Raw genomic sequence first — 18,976 nt, 5'->3', positions numbered from 1 at the left:
CGGGGGCCGGGGGCCGGGGCCTTGGCCGAGCTCTGACCGTGCCTCTCTCCCAGGGCCACTTCCCCTACCCCGACCCTTCGGCCTGGACGGACGAGGAGCTCGGCATCCCTCCGGACGACGCGGAATAGGCGCCTCCGGCCGCGGCGATCCCGGCAGCGCACCGGTACGCCTCCTGCCGCCCTTCCTCGCACGGGCCCGGGGGCCCTGGCACGGCTGGGCAGTGCCTGGGCTGGGCTTTGCTCTAGACAGCGCTAAACCCGGTCACCAGAGCAGGCGGGGTCTGGACTGCGCTTTGTGACTCTGCTCCAAAGCTCCCGCGGCAGTACAGGGCCAGGGCATCCTGCCCGGCTCTGCTTTCTGGCCCTCTTCTCCGGGTACGGGTAGACGTGCCCTGCTTTCCGCAACTATCTGTGCGCTCCCAGAGGTGAATGTGCCAAATCTCTGTTGTGCAGAGCGCAGGTATTTGTTTGCACTGTTTATTGCCCTCACGCGCTCTTTTCCTGGGTACCTGAATGTCAAGTCCCGGTAGTCTAGTTTTGGCAGTAGAAGCCTGCAGTGTAACAACTTCTTTTTTAAGGAGTTGTAGCTTAACTGCTACCGGTGCAAAATTACTTACTTTATGCTGTTCTGTGGACCCAGCCTTACCTAGCCTTGAGGACGTGCTCACTCTCTTTCTAGAGAGAGGCCCGTGCAGTTGTCCCCTTAAAAGTTTGAGGCTCTTGCTTGTTTCTAATGCTTCAATTACCCCGTCTCTTAAGCTGCTGTGTCACATTGTGGCTCTAAAACTGGCGGCTTCAACCGCTGCTGAAGGCAGCGCAGGCACTATCGCCGAGGTACTTCCCCTGCTCTCGGTGGTGGGAAAAGGATGGGTGAAAAGGTTCTCAGGACTCTCTTTTGTTACTTGCAGGTCCCTGGAACTAAAGAGGTCCCTGGAACTAAAGAGGTCCCTGGAACTAAAGCTTTGGCTCCTTGGTCCTCATTTCAATAAAATTTAGCCGTAAACAACCTCTAAGGTAAATTGTGCTTTGTTTTTGAATGCTGTAGGACTTGTGGAGCGTGAACGTTACAGCTTTAGAGGTGGGGTACTTGCGTCTACATGAGCTTCTGTAATACTTGCTCGACATACCGTGTGCTGCCCCCAAGAAATAAGGTGATATATCCGTGTTCAGAGAGTGATTTAAAACCTCCGTGAAGTTAACGTAAAGACATTTTACTGAAATCTTGTCACCAAATAACAGTTGGAATAATGGTTGCCATAGAAGCAGGGCAGTTACCCTGAAGAGAACCCAGACCGGCTGGTGCCAAGCTTTCCCCAGGGCGAGGGGGAATCGCCCTCGGGTATTACGGAAGTCCAGACTCATCCTTGTGAAGCAAAACCCTCTGCGAAGGTAAAAACGCCTTAGGGCTAAGCACAGCAGACAAGGAGGCAGCGGCCCAGCATAAGGAAGATGAAGGGAGGTGGGTTACCCTCCAGGCATCCCTTGGTTGTTTTTTTTGGTTTGTTTCCCCCCCCCCCTCTTTTTTTTTTTTCTTCTAAAGCAACAATGTCAAAGTAAGTTTTTTCACTCCCCTTAACCACCTTTGTTGCAACTCTGGCACTTCATGGAGAGGAGGAGTTGTGAATTACACAATGAACAATCATCTCCTTCAGACTCTTCCATGCAGTCAATCTTTATTATAGCAGTATTCTCATATTCACATCAAGTACATAGAACTTTTTGCCTTTTATATAATACAGAGTTCTTTAAATAACTTTACACAGAAATAGTTTTCTTCAATCTGAATTCAGCTATCAAATTTTAATACGTTTTAAGTCTCCATGCTCTCTAACCAAACTGGACAATATTTCCCATTGTACAAATTTACATGAGAAAAACTCCAAAGTACAAATGAAGGGACAACAGAAGTAAAGGGGGAAGGAACAAACAAGAAAAATAAGTTGTATTGGCAATTACAGGGGAAACTTGAGAAGGGAAGAAGGGGAGTTGCCATGACTTACGTAACAGGAAACCGAAAATAAACATTTTTGTTATGAATTAAAAAATAAATACAAGTTTCAAAACAATTACTCCATTGTAGATTTTAAAAAGCAGCTATGGAAATCTACTAACACAATTTGTTGGTTTTTTTTTTTAAGTAACCAGACTGGACCCTTCTACTTTGCAGTCGTAAGCCCCTTGCAAACGGCTGGTGGTCAAAAAAAAGAAAAAAAAAGAAAACAGAGCTGAAAGGAATGTGTTAGCACAGAGTTTAAATTGGTGGGACATACATTTCATTGCACTAAGGAACAAACAAACAAACAAACTCAAATCTGTATATAAATTTCCCTTTCCTCTCCTTACTAGATACTTTGCCTCTCATAAACAAGCCTCTGTATTATGAGGTAATGCCACTGTCTTGACTATATATATAAAAAATAATCAAGTTTAAAGGCTATAGATCTGCATATCTATAAGCTTTAAACAAGCCAGTCCTCTCTTACTCCCCGATAGGGTCCAGCTACTGAGTGCTACACCTTCCATCGCTTTTTAATGAAACGTATGCATTGCGCCTCTCATGGAAACCCCTCAAGAGACCGGTCGGTGCACCTTTCCTAATCTAGGAAAAGCAGCATGCGCTCAGGTAAGAAAGAGAGACAGTAAAAAAAAGGCACAACCGATTACAAACGCGTATACCTGCTCCTTCAAAACAAGGCAGAGTCACAGAAGGCAACAGTGGCCAGCCTGCACGTGTGTTCTGACAAGGGGAAAGGGATCCGATGAGGCAGCTGATGACCCATTACTTTTTTTGCAATCGCTTAAGAAAAGCGTCCCCTGCCCAGCCCTGGGAGACCATCGCTACACCCGAGATAAGGTGAGGAGGGAAGTTACAACCGGAGGCCGAAGGGCCAGGAGGAGCGTTGCACTCGCAGTCAGGATGACCGCGGCGCAGGTGGGCTGGCTCGTGCATCCCGAAGAGCGGCAGGCCCCGCTCTAGTGGAACGGGTCAGCGCTGGATCCCAAAGGGATTTCACGGGTGGCAAGAAGTAGGGGGCAGGATTTTCCCCAATCCCAACAGATGAGGGAAGAAAAGCAACGTTTATTTGGGTTGCCAACACATGCAAGTTGGCCACTGTCAGGTTTCTGTCAGTTGAGGAGAAGTGTGGAGAGGGGGGAGGAAGGGGAGGCAGGTAGGACACAAGGCTCATGAAGGAATGATGTGCATTTTTTTTTGTTGATTTTTTTTTGTGTTTTTTTTTTTTCCTAAAGTTTCACAGCTTTGAATAAAAAAAGCACATTTATTGCACTTACATTTTATTTTAGACAGAGTTAATTTAAATTATGCCCTCGGAATCCCCCACCGTCCCAAAACAACCCAACACCCAAGTTTGGTCCCCTAGACCCAACATCCACGCCCAGATGGTGGGCTTCATTTCTTCTCCTAATGTTCCACTGAACTCCCAAACACACAGATTTTCCTTTCAACTAGGGTGAATACACAAATGCAACACAGAATGACATTTATCAAAACAAAACCCAACCATTTTCCAAACCCAAACAAAGAAGAGAACATAGTTACTTTTTGTGGTTTACTCGCTCAAAAGTAAATGCCACACAAGGCTTACTCTAAAGTACAGCTGCTGCAAACGCGACACACTAGACAAAATGGCCGGACAGGCCACTGTTGGCTCTTAGGGAGGCTGGATGAGCTGGACTCACTGCTGCTGTGATGCTATGAAGCAAATGCCTAGGTAGTTCAGAAGTTTCTAAACCCTCCCATCAGCTCCCTTCTCTTAGGGTAATAGTTTCTTTGTGATTCTGTTTAAAAGAAAAGGACAAAATGCCATCTTCTCACATGTACTTTTAGCGCAGAATTTGGGGTAGGTAGAAGGATCCCAGATAGTTCCTGGAACACTAGTAAAACGTTTTTACACTTTGCTTTCTAAAAGGAACAAAACCAAACTAAAATTGGTCTGATATTTCATATGAACTGTGCATTTAGACATAACTTTATAATTTACAATTATGCCCAAAGTCTTGCCCCAAAGAAGAAAAGGAAAAGATCTGAAAAAGCGCTAATACCAAAACCCATTATTTTGTCCTTTATGGACAAGTAGGTTAAATATGACACTGGTATGTAGGTACTGCCAGAAGTCTACGTAACCGGTTTGAAATTGGAACAAATCAAATTCAAACATACTGGCTGTCCCTCAGCTGACAAGACACCTACCGTCTCCCACGGTTAACGTGCAATAACAGTATGCGATCACTGAAGAGTAACTGCAAGAGGCCCGAGGAAGAACTAAGGAAACCTGCTGATATTCCAGAACACAAAATTAATTGCACTTTCTGGGCCAGGGAATTAATTGTATGGTCTGATATATGTGGACTTTGATTATGTGAGTACTAGCCACCAATTTCTCCTCATCTAGCTCTCGTTTTTTGTTTACCATCTCATTCCAAGATGCTATGACAGCGTAACTTTGGGCCTCTTTGGAGCTTTCCATTACCTTTCTTTAAAAAGGTCTTTGGGGTTGTTTTTTTTTTTTGGGGGGGGGGGGGGGAGGGAGCAGGGCTTATTTATTTTTAAATTAAATGAACCTCATTTAACTTTCGATAGAGCAGATTTCAAGCAGCAGGTTTACTGTAACTGAATTAGGTATCCTTCAATTCCTAGCTTTGAAATGATCATAGGTATTTTGGGGAATGCTCTCTGCCCTCCTTTGCTCCTTTACAGAAGTTTACCAGCTCCAAATTACCTATCTATCTATAGTAACAGCTATATACAAAACTACTGCATCAGAAGTAAACCAAAGCCACTGCTCCAGTTACAAAGCACCTGGTTTACATTCTGTTGTACTTTTTAAGGTTGCGAAGGCACGTGATCATTTGGCAAACTGCAAAGACTGTTTTGGGGGATCCCTACGTAAACCATTGAACAGGGGGTCTTGGTAGCTCTCTTTTCTAAAGAAAAAAGAGAGATGCTAGTTTTCATCTGAATTTGCTCTTGGTGTACTCTACATTCTGCAGTTTTTAAAGTTTCCTCCTTCCACAGTTTCGTAGTTATTTACTGCTGTCATGGTGCTGCCTTAGTAGCTTCTGTGTTAGCGTCCTTGAAACTTAAATGCAAAGGAAAAGTTTTAACAACTTATCTTTGCTCTTCTGGTAATTTTATTTACTAGGTAAGAAGCAATGGAGAAAGATATTTAAAATGCATGCCAAAACAAATATGAAGTGCAAACGCATATTAAAAAGGCTGCAGTAAACAGAAAGTTCGTTTCATAAACTTCTATGTAAAATGCGTAACAGAAAACCAGAACACCCAGCACCTTCAAAGTGATGCTGTAACAGTCCACTCACGCAACTGCTTTTTAACTGAACTTGACTGTACCTAGAAGCTTCGCCTGTCGCATTGTGCTACTGGTGATACTTTTTTCAACAGACAGAAGACACGTTGTCTACAGTACTATGAATAGTTTGTGCTACACATGCTGCACTCACAGTCAAGAAGGGAATGAAATCGATAGGCTGCAAAAGTGAGAAATGTCTACATGCTTCTTCCCTAAGTTTAGACCCTCCAGCTATCAAAACTTCAACTTGTACTTGTTTGTGAGGTTTCTGGGGATCTGGCTTCCCCAAATGTTCTGTAAAATGCTGGATGCATTTACATCACCAGGCAAACACAGAAGCAAACCTATTTATGCGTGAGCTTCAGTGTATTTTTTCCCCCCGATTCGGGTATTTGTGGAAAGACGTATTTATCAACAGTCAGCATTTCACTCGTTTTATGCCATGAAGGCCAAATTCTGCCTCTGATGAGCACATACTGATCCAAGTGATGTTGAGAGGCCACGGTAAGATGGCAGTATTTGGCCTCAAACATTCTGCATCATCATCAGCTGCTAGAGCATTACAGTACAAGAAAAGATGATTTTAGGTAAGCATAAAAAGCAGAAGTGGATTCATTTAATGACCTGCATGAGTTTAGCAAGAAAGAAATGACTGGGCTAATTGTATCTGGGGCCATGCAGGACTTAATTCACGCAGAAATTACTTTCAAAGTAACCAGGCCTCTATACTCATACCATTTGGTTTAAGCTCCACTACAACGTTCCAGTTCCAGCAAATACGCCGCGGGGAACAATCACGTACTGACAGGGAAGATGTAACAGATAACAGGCCTCTTCTAACTGTATGGAAAAGGAAATGCAGAGGGGAAGGTATATGTGTGGTTAATGAAGACATGAATACTGGTAGTTTTGCAAATAATTACTAGATACTAGACACTGCAGGGCTAAAAGCAGTATGACTGTCTAGATGTTTGTCCCAACACGTGCACACAAAGTACATACTAACATTTCCATACTATGGCATGTGCTTGTGGTTGGGACACCACAGAGAAGGTTAAGAAATTCGGTGTAACGGACATGAATGTACTGGTCATTTCAGTTTACTTCCTTCGTCCCACTGCTATACAGGGCACTCAGTTCCTGTCTACTCTTATCTCCCCATTCACTAAACACCTACAGGGCACATTTAAGACTGGTTCTGATGGCATGCAAGACATCCAGAAAAACTCCTGAAGGAAAAGATTAAAAAAAAAAAATAATCCCAATTATTTACAAACCAAATTTCCTCCAAAGTTTTGCGTGAGTATTACGTGGGACCTCTTACAGACAAACACACATTACTACAGCTATCTGGAAGGAAATAAACAAATGTGAAAACCAGTAGAAATGCATCCTGAAAGGACTTCTCTAAACAGCAGCCAAACAACTTGCACATTCCTCAGGGAAAAAACAAAACAAAACAGAAAAACAAAACTACAAACAAACCAACCCCAATAAAAAAACCCCAGAGATCATGTGTTACTCATAAAGTGCTTTGCATGGACAAGGATAGCAATTTTCCTTGTGCTTTTCCTATGGGCTCAAGAAGCATTTTGTAGACTAATGGGTAATGAACCTTCACAAAAATAAGTTCATTTTAAGCAAAGATGGAATGAAACTCCTAACAGTTATATTTTAGCAGACAATCTTCTGCCAGCACGACCTTGTGGAAGGAAACTAGGGCTTTTAACAAGCTCTGTGAAACAAATGACTGTTGAACCACCTGTACATACTTGCTCCGGTAACAGTTTCTTTCGAGAGAACATTTAATTTCCAGTATGCCCGACATGTACAAATTAGGCCACAGCCCATACATGGGCTGGAGCAATGCGCGGGGTGGAAGGAGAATGAGCAGCGATTACTTCACCCTTCGGGAGTCTGTGTCTGTAAATGCTCTCACCTGCCTGCTGACCCCAGTGGCCCCAGGCTCCTTCCACCTCTTAGGTACTGGCCTCAGACGATCACCAGGGAGCACTCCGATTTCACCCGTCTGCACACCACCGCTCGCTCCTTAGCTTCTCCACACTGGAAAGTGGCTATTGGTACTACTTAGATTCCTGCCAATCTCAATACGGAAAAAAAACCTTACAGCATCTGAAGACCCACAGCAGACAAGAAAAAATTTGTGCTTTTTTTTTTTTGTTTTGTTTTTAAAATGCATCCTGTACACAGAATCAATTCTATTCATGTACCAACATGAATCACTTCATTCTTGTAGTGACTATTAAGTCATTCACTATTGCTGTCTTGCTAATGTTTGTGGAATTAATATGAATACACAGTATTTCAGTTATAATTCCCACTTCAGGTTAGTCCGGTCCCTATAACCCCAGTAAATATTTACTGACAAACATAACAGGCTACCAGCAACACCGCAGAACTCCAGGGTTTTAAAAGCACGTTCCACTACTGATGTGCGTTTCTCCCTTCGCCTGGGAGCAACCTTCTGCAGCCAGAAACAGTCCAACTCTCCTAGGGAGGGAAGGACAGCATCCTCACCCAATACACCCATGTTCAGCACGGACACCACATTCACACACATTTAACTCCTTCATTTATTTGCCATGATTTTGTTTAACACCCCCCACCTCCCCCCAGAAAGAACCTCCCCACTAGAGGGGGGTCGGTTCTCCTGCCTCACCTGGAGCGGTACAGGGCAGATATGAATCAAATTCTGAAAACTTCTGTCTGAGCTTGAATTTCTTTCTAATGTGGTCTGACTTGCCTCTGTACAAATAATTTACATGTAATACCACACACCAGAGAACTCTGCAAACAGATCACATCACAAGATATTCTACTAGAGGTAAACGATGTGCAGAACTTTATGAGTTGTTTCTTCCCCCTGACTGGGTAACTTGTCAAAAAGCTACCAACCGTTTGAAAACCAGGATTGGAGGACAGGAAAACAAAGCACTCTAAATGGAGGTACCGCCACCTTCATCCTAGTTTGCAAAGTGTACAAAAGGGAAAGACAAACGGAAGGGAATAGATGACAGGGAAGAAAGCAATGAGAGGAGAAGTAGTCAGCGTGGATCCAGCAAGTACCGTTTTGCTTTGATCTAACAACTTGCCATTAGGACAAGATGCTCCACATTTACACACACTTATCAGAGGATGTTTAGTTAACAGGATAAAAATCCTTTAAAAAAAGCTCTTGAAAGTACCAAAACATAATTTTCGGAATGTCTAATTCTAGGGGGGTTTGTATTTGTATTCAATTCAACCTGAGAACTTTTTTCCCCATTTATGAAAACATTACATATTGGTAAGGTACCTGGCATTAACCTGCACCCTCGTTTAAAATAAAACTTTTAAAGTAGGTACATACACCATTCACAGTCTGTATCAGGAATTCTACAGACTTCAGATGCTGTGGTAGCATCTTTGATAAATACGTTGTATCATATGATACAAAAGAAAAAAAAAAAAGAGAGGACAATCTCGCTACATTTTTTTTTTTTTAAACTTCAGTTTGTTGCTGGACCAACAAAAGAAGGATCTACCTAATCCTTCTAAAAGATGTTGTCTATGCACACACCAAGAAAATGCTGGAAAAGGAAAAAGGTTAAGGTTGGTGGGTTTTGTTTGTTTTTTGAAGAAGTGATAAAGTAAATCTGAAAAAAGGTGCAGCAGCATCCCCTTTTGCTTCAGATTAACCTCTTCGCCTTTAGAGTAACATCTTCTCCAGCTCCCATCACCCCACATTTTTCATTTTGCTGGAATAAAACCCAATAATATAGACAGATTTAGGTGTTTGACATTGTAATACAGTGAAAAGGGGATACTGCATTGTCCATAAATCAGTGAGTACACCAGGAAAAAAAAAAAAAAGATCAGAACGGAGGATGATTCTTTTAAATTAGCACTCATCAGATTTTCAGCCTCTGATGGTACGTTGTTAGAGGGAGAAAGCCGACCGGCAGACCATCCAAAGCAAGTCTCCTAAGTTGCAGCAGCAGCAGTTCCATCCCCTCATGCCCGAGCACCACAGTCAAACCACGAGCGCCCTCTCCTCTCTCCTGGGAATGATGCCAACGGCACAGGCAGCCACTGCGGGTCTCCGAATGCACGCGGTGGTTTGTGTTGAAGGAGAAACACTGGCAGCAGAGGATTCTGGTTCCCAAAAAGGTACTTTTTCCCATTGTGTTGGACTGGCAGTTCCATTCTGCTCCACTTTTAAGCTTATGGATATCTTTTCTAAATTACTTTAGGTTTTGTGGAGCAGAACAGAGTTTTGATGTTAAGAAACTGTAGGAACACAAGACTTAAATAACAGAGTGGGTGCTGCCATGGTGCTGTGGCTACTTGAACGCTGCAAATTCTCCTGTAGAGGGAGGACAAGAGCTTGGTTTAAAAAGGTGATTTCAGTTACTAGGTGGTCAGAGATTTTCTCCAGACTAGTCAAACATTAGGTTGAATATAAAAGATGTTAAAAAATGCAAACTGTTAAAATTAAAGCACAAAAGAATACATAGTGAGAGAACATTGAATACAGACCCAGCATATTTTACCAAAGAAGAATTTCTTGAAAGCAAGCTGTACCCATTCTTCCCAAGACAGAGGTCTGAAAGTTCAAGCAAAGTCTAATTCATCATGCACTTGAAAATAAAATGCGTCAGTTTAATTTCACTTTAAACTCCTTATTGCACATATATCCTCCTCAAAAGCAACAATTGCAATAAATGCATCAGACTGCAAACTAATTTCTATTCTGGTGTAAAACCGGTTTAATAACAAAGAACGATTTGACACACCCGTTAACCTTTGAAGACTATTTACAGTAAAGTGCCTGAATATTAAACTAGCATTGAAGAATGCTAGGGTCTGGTTTAGAGACCAACATAGCAACCTACTGTGAGAAAAATAAGAATGGTGAGATTGTCTACTCACTCCCAGACCAGAAATTAGGCCTTGCTCATTGGGAGCACAACAAATAAAGCAACCCCATGCTTCCTTCAGAATTGCTGAATAAACAATAATTCTATACAGTGGTTTCACATGCAATGATCTCCTGAAACTCTACACAGTTTATCTAGTGTCAGCACACCGTGAGATAGACTGGTAGTCCCATTTCAGAGGTAATGAAACTATGGCACAGAGTAAAATCGCTGCCCAAAGCCTTAAGAAGTTTGCCAGAGCCTTGAACAGAAGCCAAAACTAAGGTAACTCATCCTCTTCATCTTACACTTTAGCCAAAAAATTTCCCTGCCACCCACAAAGAAATTGTATTCTATAGGATTTTTAGGGAGGGGTATCCAACTATGCTTAACCAAAAGGACTCAGTAGCAAGAGAAAAAGAAATGTACATATAACTTCCCCGTGTTGGGTTTCACATGAATTTTAGGTTAGTTTATGCCCCTTTCTTGACAGCACTCCTCCAAGCTCTCCTAATAATGAAGGAGTGATAAGCAGACATAAGAGACCCTTTTTTCTGTTCAACAGGAGTGTGTTGAATGCCATTACATCCAAACAACCGCTCCCTATCTTGGTGTCCTTCCATCCTTTCAAGAGCAAGTGTTTTGTTGGCTTTGTTTTTCCTGAATATTGGAAACAAACTAGAAATATCCCTGCAAACAGAATTTTAGGCTGATAGCATTAATTCCATGGAAAGTCTTGCACTGTAAAGAGGAGAACCAAGAGCAGCGATCAGCAGTCTGCACAGGGAGGGGGAAGAAAAGGCATCTACAGGGCCTGGTAGGAACAGCTGATCCAGCTGATCTAAGGGAACACGAAGAAAGCAGAGAGAGGGGAGAGGGCTCTGTGCGTCATAGGAAATGAGAAGGGAGTACACCCAAGGTCTAAAGTAAGGGTGGCTGGCACAGGGGGCTGTGACAGACCTCAAGCTCTATGTGTTGTGACAGACTGTGGTGGTAGTTTTAAGTTCTAACAACAAAAGAATAAAAACTTTACGATGGATCTAACTGCCTATTTTACTAGTTCTACCAACAGATAAAACCCTTGCTCTAAAATACTCCAAATATTTGATAATTTTTCTTGCTTCTCTCTGGCACATTTCACTGTTCTCCCAACTCTCTTCACAGTATCTTCTAGAAACACCTCAATTTTTGTACTTTTTTTTCTTTTAAGCACAGAAGGACAAAAAAGTCATCAAGTATTGCCTGCGAGGCTAATTTTTAAGAATGACATTCATGCTTAGCTACGCTTTCAAAACATGCTCTACTTAATTTATTTTTCAGTCTGCTTTCCTAAACTGCTGATTAAAGATCAATTTATAAACAAGAGATTGCTCCCTCATTACTCATCTTGTCCTTCTGCCCATTTCTGGTAATAATTTAGCTTTTAATAGTCATACAGGGATTTCAGAAGATAAAAGATGAACCATTAATTGGGAAAGGGCAATGGAAAAACAGGATCAGAAGTCAAGAAGCATTTCAGATAGAATGGTAGCTATAAAAAGGTGGTTTTCAGACTTTTCTTCCATTTAAATAAAACCTTAGCAAAGACTTTTTTTATTTTTTTTTTTTTTACAAGCTAATGCTAAATCTCCCCTTTCAAAATTCAGGTGCTAATCCAACCTCAAATCAACAGCAGATCAAAATAGGTAACGTGTTCATCTAATAATGGGATTATGTTGATTGAGCATGTATAAAATGCAGTTAGCAGTAACAGCTTTCCCTAGATGAGGAATGTAGACAGCTATACCTATCCATGTACAGGAATCCTTCATCCTGCTACGTGTCGACAGGACTTTCTGAGGAGTAGCTAAAAGGCTTTATATCACCCCTTCCATTCTGAAGATGTGAAATATCTGTAGCTGGTTCTTTTATCTTCTGAAAGAAACCCCATCTGTAGAAGTGGGAGAGAGAACACAGGCAACCTCCTCCTGAGACTCGGATGCATACAGATAGATAAAGTAACCTGAACCGTGAATTCACTATTTTCTAGCAAGACGGGAAGGTCTTGCCCGAAAGCAATGAATGGATGAAATGAAGACAGATTTAGGAATTTGCCCTGATATGCCCTGTCCTGCAGGAACAGGATCATCCCCATTCTGCCCCACTCTCTTTGGACACCATTCTGTAACGGCCAATACTAATCTAAACTGGGACTACTGTAGTCCCACTCTCCCTCCTGACCTGAGCTGTAGAGCAATGACCTGCCCGTTGGGCCACACTGGCCCTGAGGCAAGATGGCTCAAGGAGCTCACCTAGCAAATGCTAGCTGGGGCTGGTGGGCAAGGAGAGTTTTCTAACCAGTTTTTGAAGAGCTGCTCTGTCGGTGGTGGGGGAACCCGCTCAACTGCATGGAACGGACTCATGGAATCGGAGAGTATCTGCCAGTGCAAAAGGGCAAGGAGCTGGGCCATGGCTGCTCCGAATGAGATTAGCTTACCACAAAGCTATGAAACCACACACTTAGCCATTTGGGATGTGAAAAAAACAACAGACATTTTTATTCATTGTGAGCCAGACATCTGATGTGCATTTTATCAAGCAGGACTTCAGATGCTTGCTTTGACTGCTGTGCTGGTTGTGGCTGGGGTAGAGTTAATTTTCTTCACAGTAGCTAGTATGGGGCTATGTTTTGGATTTGTGTTGGAAACAGTGTTGATAACACAGGGATGTTTTAGTCACTGCTGAGCAGTGCTGACACAGAGTCAAGGCCTTTTCTGCTCCTCACCCCACCCCACCAGCGAGGAGGCTGGGGGTGCACAAGAAGTTGGGAGGGGACACAGCCGGGACAGCTGACCCCAACTGACCAAAGGGATATTCCATACCATATCACGTCATGCTCAGCATATAAAGCTGGGGGAAGAAGGAGGAAAGGGGAGGACATTCGGAGTGATGGCGTTTGTCTTCCCAAGTAATGGTTACGCGTGATGGAGCCCTGCTTTCCTGGGGATGGCTGAACACCTGCCGGCCCATGGGAAGTAGCGAATGAATTCCTTGTTTTGCTTTGCTTGCGTGCGTGGCTTTTGCTTTACCTGTTAAACTGTCTTTATCTCAACCCACGAGTTTTCTCACTTTTACCCTTCCGATTCTCTCCCCCATCCCACTGGGGGGGGGTAAGCGAGCGGCTGTGTGGGGCTTAGTTGCCAACTGAGGTTAAACCACGACAATTGGTAACAAAGAAATTCCTTTCCAAAGGATGGATAGCATTTGAAAATCTACACTTCTTACAGAGCCCTTTCAAGCTAGTTGCTACAGTCTTTTCAAACTCATCACATGCAAAGCAAGTGGAAACTATTTTAAATGCACGCTTTCAAAAATCTGTACTAAAAAAGATGATCAAGTTCTTTCATGTTGTGTCCAAACAATATAAAATAAGGGCATGTTCTGAGCAAACCTGCTGCCCCTTATTCCTGGAAGGATTTAAGATGCAGTTACCAATCTCTACTCTCACAAATTTATAAGTAATTTATAAGTAATGTGGATTCCTGGGGTCACAAGACATCTTAACTGTACTCCTTATCCTGGGGTAGATGCCATGTTTCTCAGGAGAATCGTAAGGAGAAGAATGGTTCCATTCCAGGCTCATGCCAGCTTTGTCTACTGAAGTAGAGAGCAACCGACTTATCAAAGGGAAACACCAAATTCCAACACCTTGCCTGGATTACATTCACAGACACAGAAAAAAGTATGACAAAGAGCCAGCTTTCTGTTGGATCTTGCACTGATCTTCTAGTATGGATACCATCCACTGGCTAAATAAAAATTTAGAACGTACCCTCATGTGGATAATTAGTATCCTCAGAATATACAGCAGTGTTTATGAGGATCTGGTCCTTCTACAAGGTACCAAGACAGGTTTTGTTTTTATACTGAGATGCAGGGAAGTAAAGAAAAAAGGAATCTCACATAGTATAAACTACCCCTCCAGAAAAGCCTGGGATCCTACAGACTTGTTTTCAGGACTGATAGGTATCTGTTTCTAAACAATATAGCTGAGTTGCATCTTTGAGAACACTGACCCAAATCCACAGGTGTATGTAGGCATCGTCATCCTACATATGCTCCCAAATCTCATTGAAGCAGCAATTACAAACTACAGAAGTTAAACCCTTAAATGCCTTTATGTCAGATAAAGTTAATGATGCACAAAAAACAGCCTCCTTTCAGGCTTCATAAAATGTTTAGCGAGAAGCTAAGATCATGTTATGGCCATGGATCCCAAACCGTGCTCGACGTGTAAGAAGAGGTGACACAGGAAGAATTCTAATGCACTGACCATACAGCAGGAAATGGGGCCAAAGGTGCCTGAGGATGGCAGCGTTCCCCCCCCCCCAATAACTGTAGTTCCTGTAGCACAGAAGAACAATCTTAACAACAAGGAGGATAACACTACTCCAAGGAATAACTTGTTTGAACTGATCTGGCAGACCTGAGAAAGAGTAAGCCTGGGCAGGGCAGTGATGATGGTTCTGCACTCTCCGTAACTCCCTGTGTGGTTAAGCCTTTTCTGCCTGGGACGGCGCATTTCTAGATTCTGCAGGAGACCCAGCAGCATCCTCTTGCTCTTACTGAGATGGGCATTGTAGCCTGTACTGAATATCATACCCCAAAGCTTAAGAAACATTCCTCCTCACTGTCAAGAATAAAAAAACAAAAAATGAGTAAGAGGGAAAAAACACACTTAAATCCTGTTTTCATTTTAAGGTAAGCCTGCCAAAATAAGGTGAAGCTACCAGAAAGATGGGAAACAGATTTTCTAAAACAATAACAACTTTCGTCCTCCACAACTATTTCCATAGAGATAGATTTCAACAGCTGAATTTTTTTGACTAACAAAATGAGAAGAGAAAAGTTAGTTCCCAAACTGTTCCAACAGCAGAAGCCAAAAAGACCATTAGAATCCAGGCAATTAGAAATTGCCTATATCTCTTCAAGCTCTCTAAGTCTGCCTCCTGTTTTAAAAGGCTCAGTTGCCAGACAGCAGAAAACCTTTTTTGAATTCCTGATCTATTTCAAAAACCTATTGCTAGCAACATGCAAACTTTTCTATAAGTATGCAAATCAGAAGCCATTAGGAACACTCCTGGCCCTTGAAGTCCTAACAAGAGCAGCAATAGCTTGTTTCTGATGCAGAAGAATCTGTGAAAATTAATAGCTTCGCCATTTAAAACAAACAAAACCACATAACTAGTTTCAAAATATGCAAGAATACAGCCAATAACATTATTGTTTTCATATCTGACATCAAAGACTGATATAACCTGAACCACTACTCTGATTCACCTGTTCCAGAGGAATGCTCCAGAGAAAAATACAATCTTTAAAGTGAGCTGACAGGATCTTGGTAAGGTGTCTAGCTTTCTCAGTTAGATATCTAGTCTAACTGATTCACTTCTAGTCAAACTAGCAGCTTTTATATGGAAGTGAAAAAAACAATTTGTTACTGAACAGAAGCATGTTCAGTGGTATTCTTAACAATATTAAAATAATTAAAACATTTCATCTTAACAGAATTCATGGTATAACACTGATTTCCATGAAAACAACTGCTTTTTCAAATCCTCTTTTCCTATTATGGGTATTAGCAGCCTTTTCCTCTTAAAGTATTTGGTTATGCTCGAGATTTAAAATGTTTTTTTTAATTTTGAAATCTGTGCTAATTGAAGGATACAGGCCCCAATACCAGTAATATTCTTGCAGTTCAGCAAAAGCAGATTCAGAATTTCTTCTATGTTGCATTGTAATAGAACATTTTGAGATGGTCTAAACTATAGCAGGTGAGAATATTTAGGCAAAAATAAAAGGTAAAAAAAAAAAACAAACCCACGCCACCACTCCTCTGCAGGAAGAGATGTTCTCTAAACAGCACTATTTTAAACTTCAACTTTCAAAATACGACTCACACATCACTAAGGTCTTTCACTGGATTCTGTGTTGTATCTGCTCACTTCTGCTGACCACAAGACATTTTGACTGTGCTCAGCCTCAAAGCTAAGTTTATTTTTCCAATTGTTTCCCACATACGAGTAGCATTACTAACTGAGGAATCTAAAGCCTATTGCTAAAATATAATGACCTCAAATGAAGTAAAAAAAAAAACCCAAAACAAAAAAAAAACCAAAAACACAAACCAAACACACACCATAGCTTGAGTAGATTAAAATCAAATCAAACAAACTCCTGAGTAACTAATTCCAATCCACAAACTAGGCAAAAATGACACAGGCAAGCAAAAATGACACCGAATGACCTTAAGAAGATTTTTGCTTGTTTTGAAGTGACTTTTCCCGTTTCTCTTATGTGACCTTATAATTCTTCTTGTGCCAGCTGTTCCCAGGGCATTCCTTACCAACACAGACTTTGTACTCGGGACATTCAATGCCCAGCGTTAGGAAGTGAGTCTTCATTCCCTCAGTAAACCTTAAAAACATAGCTGGTAGGAAGCGAGAACGTACACGTGTGTTGCACACGCAGGAACACACCAGCACACAGACACACAGGCACACGCTTTCACATTTCTTTTCAGTGTACTGGAAACCCACCGTATCCCCCTGCTTGGATGGGTGTTTTTGGAGAAGCACAAGCATATAGACTAAAATCCTCTGTCTGGAAGCCAGCCCGGTTTAATGAGGGCTCAGATGCACTGCGGTGAATTTTTGGCAATGACCGGGCCAGAAGCTCAATGGAGGCAAGAATCTAAAACAAGTAGAAAATAAGTGATCAAGTCTGTTGTTCCAAAGTTATAACAGCCTCTCAAAACCAAAAAGGCAGAACATCAATTAACTACAGAAAAATATTTATGCACAAATTTAAACAGAAACTTTTAAGACTAGATTACTGCATTGCACTCTGATGTTTATATCCTGAAAAAGGACATTTTGGGAAGAAACTGTCTCATTTTCCCCTTTAAAAGGGCATACCGATTTCCCTCTGTAAGCATAACAAATATAGTTGCCTTTTATTTGCCTCTTTGTTTACACACTAGTACCTATACCTACCATGGCTGCAAATAAACACAGCTTTGGCAGCAGTTTGCTTAATACCATTTACCATAAAGCCAGCAGGGGGAGCCCCTTATTTTTTGAAAATGCTTTGGTTACATTCAAATTAAAAAAAAAAAATAAGGTGTGCCCCCCCAAGCTTTTAGAATCCAAACCTTCCTCAGCAGGCATGATAAATCAAGTTTTGTCACAAAACTATCAGTTTCCCTTCCTAAAGCTCGGGGGAGAGCGAGGAGGGGGGTATAAGATTTCTGAGAACATACACAGCAAGTTCTAATTTGTGTGTCTAACTGCGATTATTAATTTCACTGTCTCCCAGTTGAAACTTTCTCCAACACATAAATGCTTTTCCAACTACACAAGTCATTTTAATACCTGCTTTTTGAATTGAAAATAAACATTTCTAATTAAACGGCACTAACCAGGTACTGAGCCAGTACTTTTATGAAGTCATGGTATAGCACTAATCAAAAGAATTTTGAACTGGCTAGTGAGTTCATAACTGATCTTTATTTTTAATATTTGATTTGTAAGTCCACTTAGAACTAAAGAGGAACCTTTCTCACCTGTGGAAAAAGGGGTCTCTCATCTCTTTTCTTTTTTAAGCATTCTGCCATTAGTCTCTTCATAGCTTTTGGACAGTTGCTCCGTACTTTGCTGAGGTCTGGAGATAGGTATCCTCTTCCCACCATAAAAATTATCTTTATTTAAGGCAAAAAAAGATGAAAGGGGAAGAAGATGAGTCCATAAAATAAACAGTAACGAAAGATGAACATTTTGCTAGACCATTTTAGTCCCAGCAGCAAGTTTTCTGCTCCCAGGAAACGTTATCTGGTATTGAAATTGCCAAGTTTCTTACAGTAATGCTTGCTAACCTATTCAGTGCAGAAAAAAAATTAGATTTTTCCTCCTCCTCCTAAGAGAGATTTATGTGAAACTTGAACACTACTAAATGGTTACCATTTATAGCAATAACCATCTAAGGAACAGTTCTTCGGTGTCAAAAACTGTTACAAAAACAAGAATAAGCAACGCTGTGGCAGGAACAGAATGCCTAAAAATAAATATTCTGTAAAAATAAATATTCTGTTTTATATTATAAGTCAACAGCAGTTCACACTGAAAGGTATTTTAAGAAACACACGGACTTCAGATGTTAAAACCCCTTACCTTTCAAGAATAAATTCCTTCCTATACTTTTCCACCACAAAAGCTTATTCTCGACATCTGACCACCTTCCTTACTCCCCCCCAAAAAAAAACCCAGAAAAGCAAAAGAGAAACTGCCTCTCCTCTGTAAAAGAGGAGACAGACAGGCTTTGTATTTTTACAGTAATTCTTTCAACACAGAAGGCTTATATTTCACCTAAGGATAAAACTTAAGCATAAAACAAAGAAAAACTAATAGAAAGCAGGAAAATAAAGCATAAATATGGTTAATGTTCTCTTGGATATATAAAAAACCCCCATCAAACATCATCATGTCAAGCCAAGGTCAAATGCAATGTGGTTTGAGTACTGCAGTTGCACTGACACTAAAAAGCCCTTTCAAACTAGCTAATCAAAGATCCATTCACGCTGCACCAGATAATCACTACCTTTCCTGAATGCTCAGACAGACCCAGCAGGTGTATCATACCTTGTATTTAATGAAGTGTAACTATTCCATATCTTGACACTGGCAAAGAAAAC

General features: G+C 41.4%; 1 protein-coding gene and 1 long non-coding RNA gene across 2 annotated transcripts in view; one reads left to right on the top strand and one right to left on the bottom strand.

The window, feature by feature from the left end:
* Positions 1 to 53: 53 nt before the first annotated feature.
* Positions 54 to 1,009, top strand: LOC103924406. Its single transcript, XR_663982.1, has 2 exons — positions 54 to 163; positions 908 to 1,009. It is a non-coding gene; the product is annotated as an uncharacterized LOC103924406 (long non-coding RNA).
* Positions 1,010 to 16,806: 15,797 nt separating this feature from the next.
* Positions 16,807 to 18,976, bottom strand: part of BRAF (B-Raf proto-oncogene, serine/threonine kinase) — a 56,707-nt gene continuing 54,537 nt past the window's right edge. The window contains exons 16-17 of the mRNA XM_009332932.1: positions 17,852 to 17,986; positions 16,807 to 16,980 (exon numbers count right to left, since the gene is read on the bottom strand). Of these exons, the coding sequence (XP_009331207.1) occupies positions 16,807 to 16,980; positions 17,852 to 17,986 (309 nt within the window). The remainder of the gene's footprint in view (positions 16,981 to 17,851; positions 17,987 to 18,976) is intronic.

This window comes from Pygoscelis adeliae, unplaced genomic scaffold, assembly GCF_000699105.1.
Source record: "Pygoscelis adeliae isolate BGI_AS28 unplaced genomic scaffold, ASM69910v1 Scaffold38, whole genome shotgun sequence".
Lineage (NCBI taxonomy): Eukaryota > Metazoa > Chordata > Aves > Sphenisciformes > Spheniscidae > Pygoscelis > Pygoscelis adeliae.
Note: the sequence above shows the minus strand (reverse complement) of the source record. Positions and strands in the feature narration are given on the sequence as shown.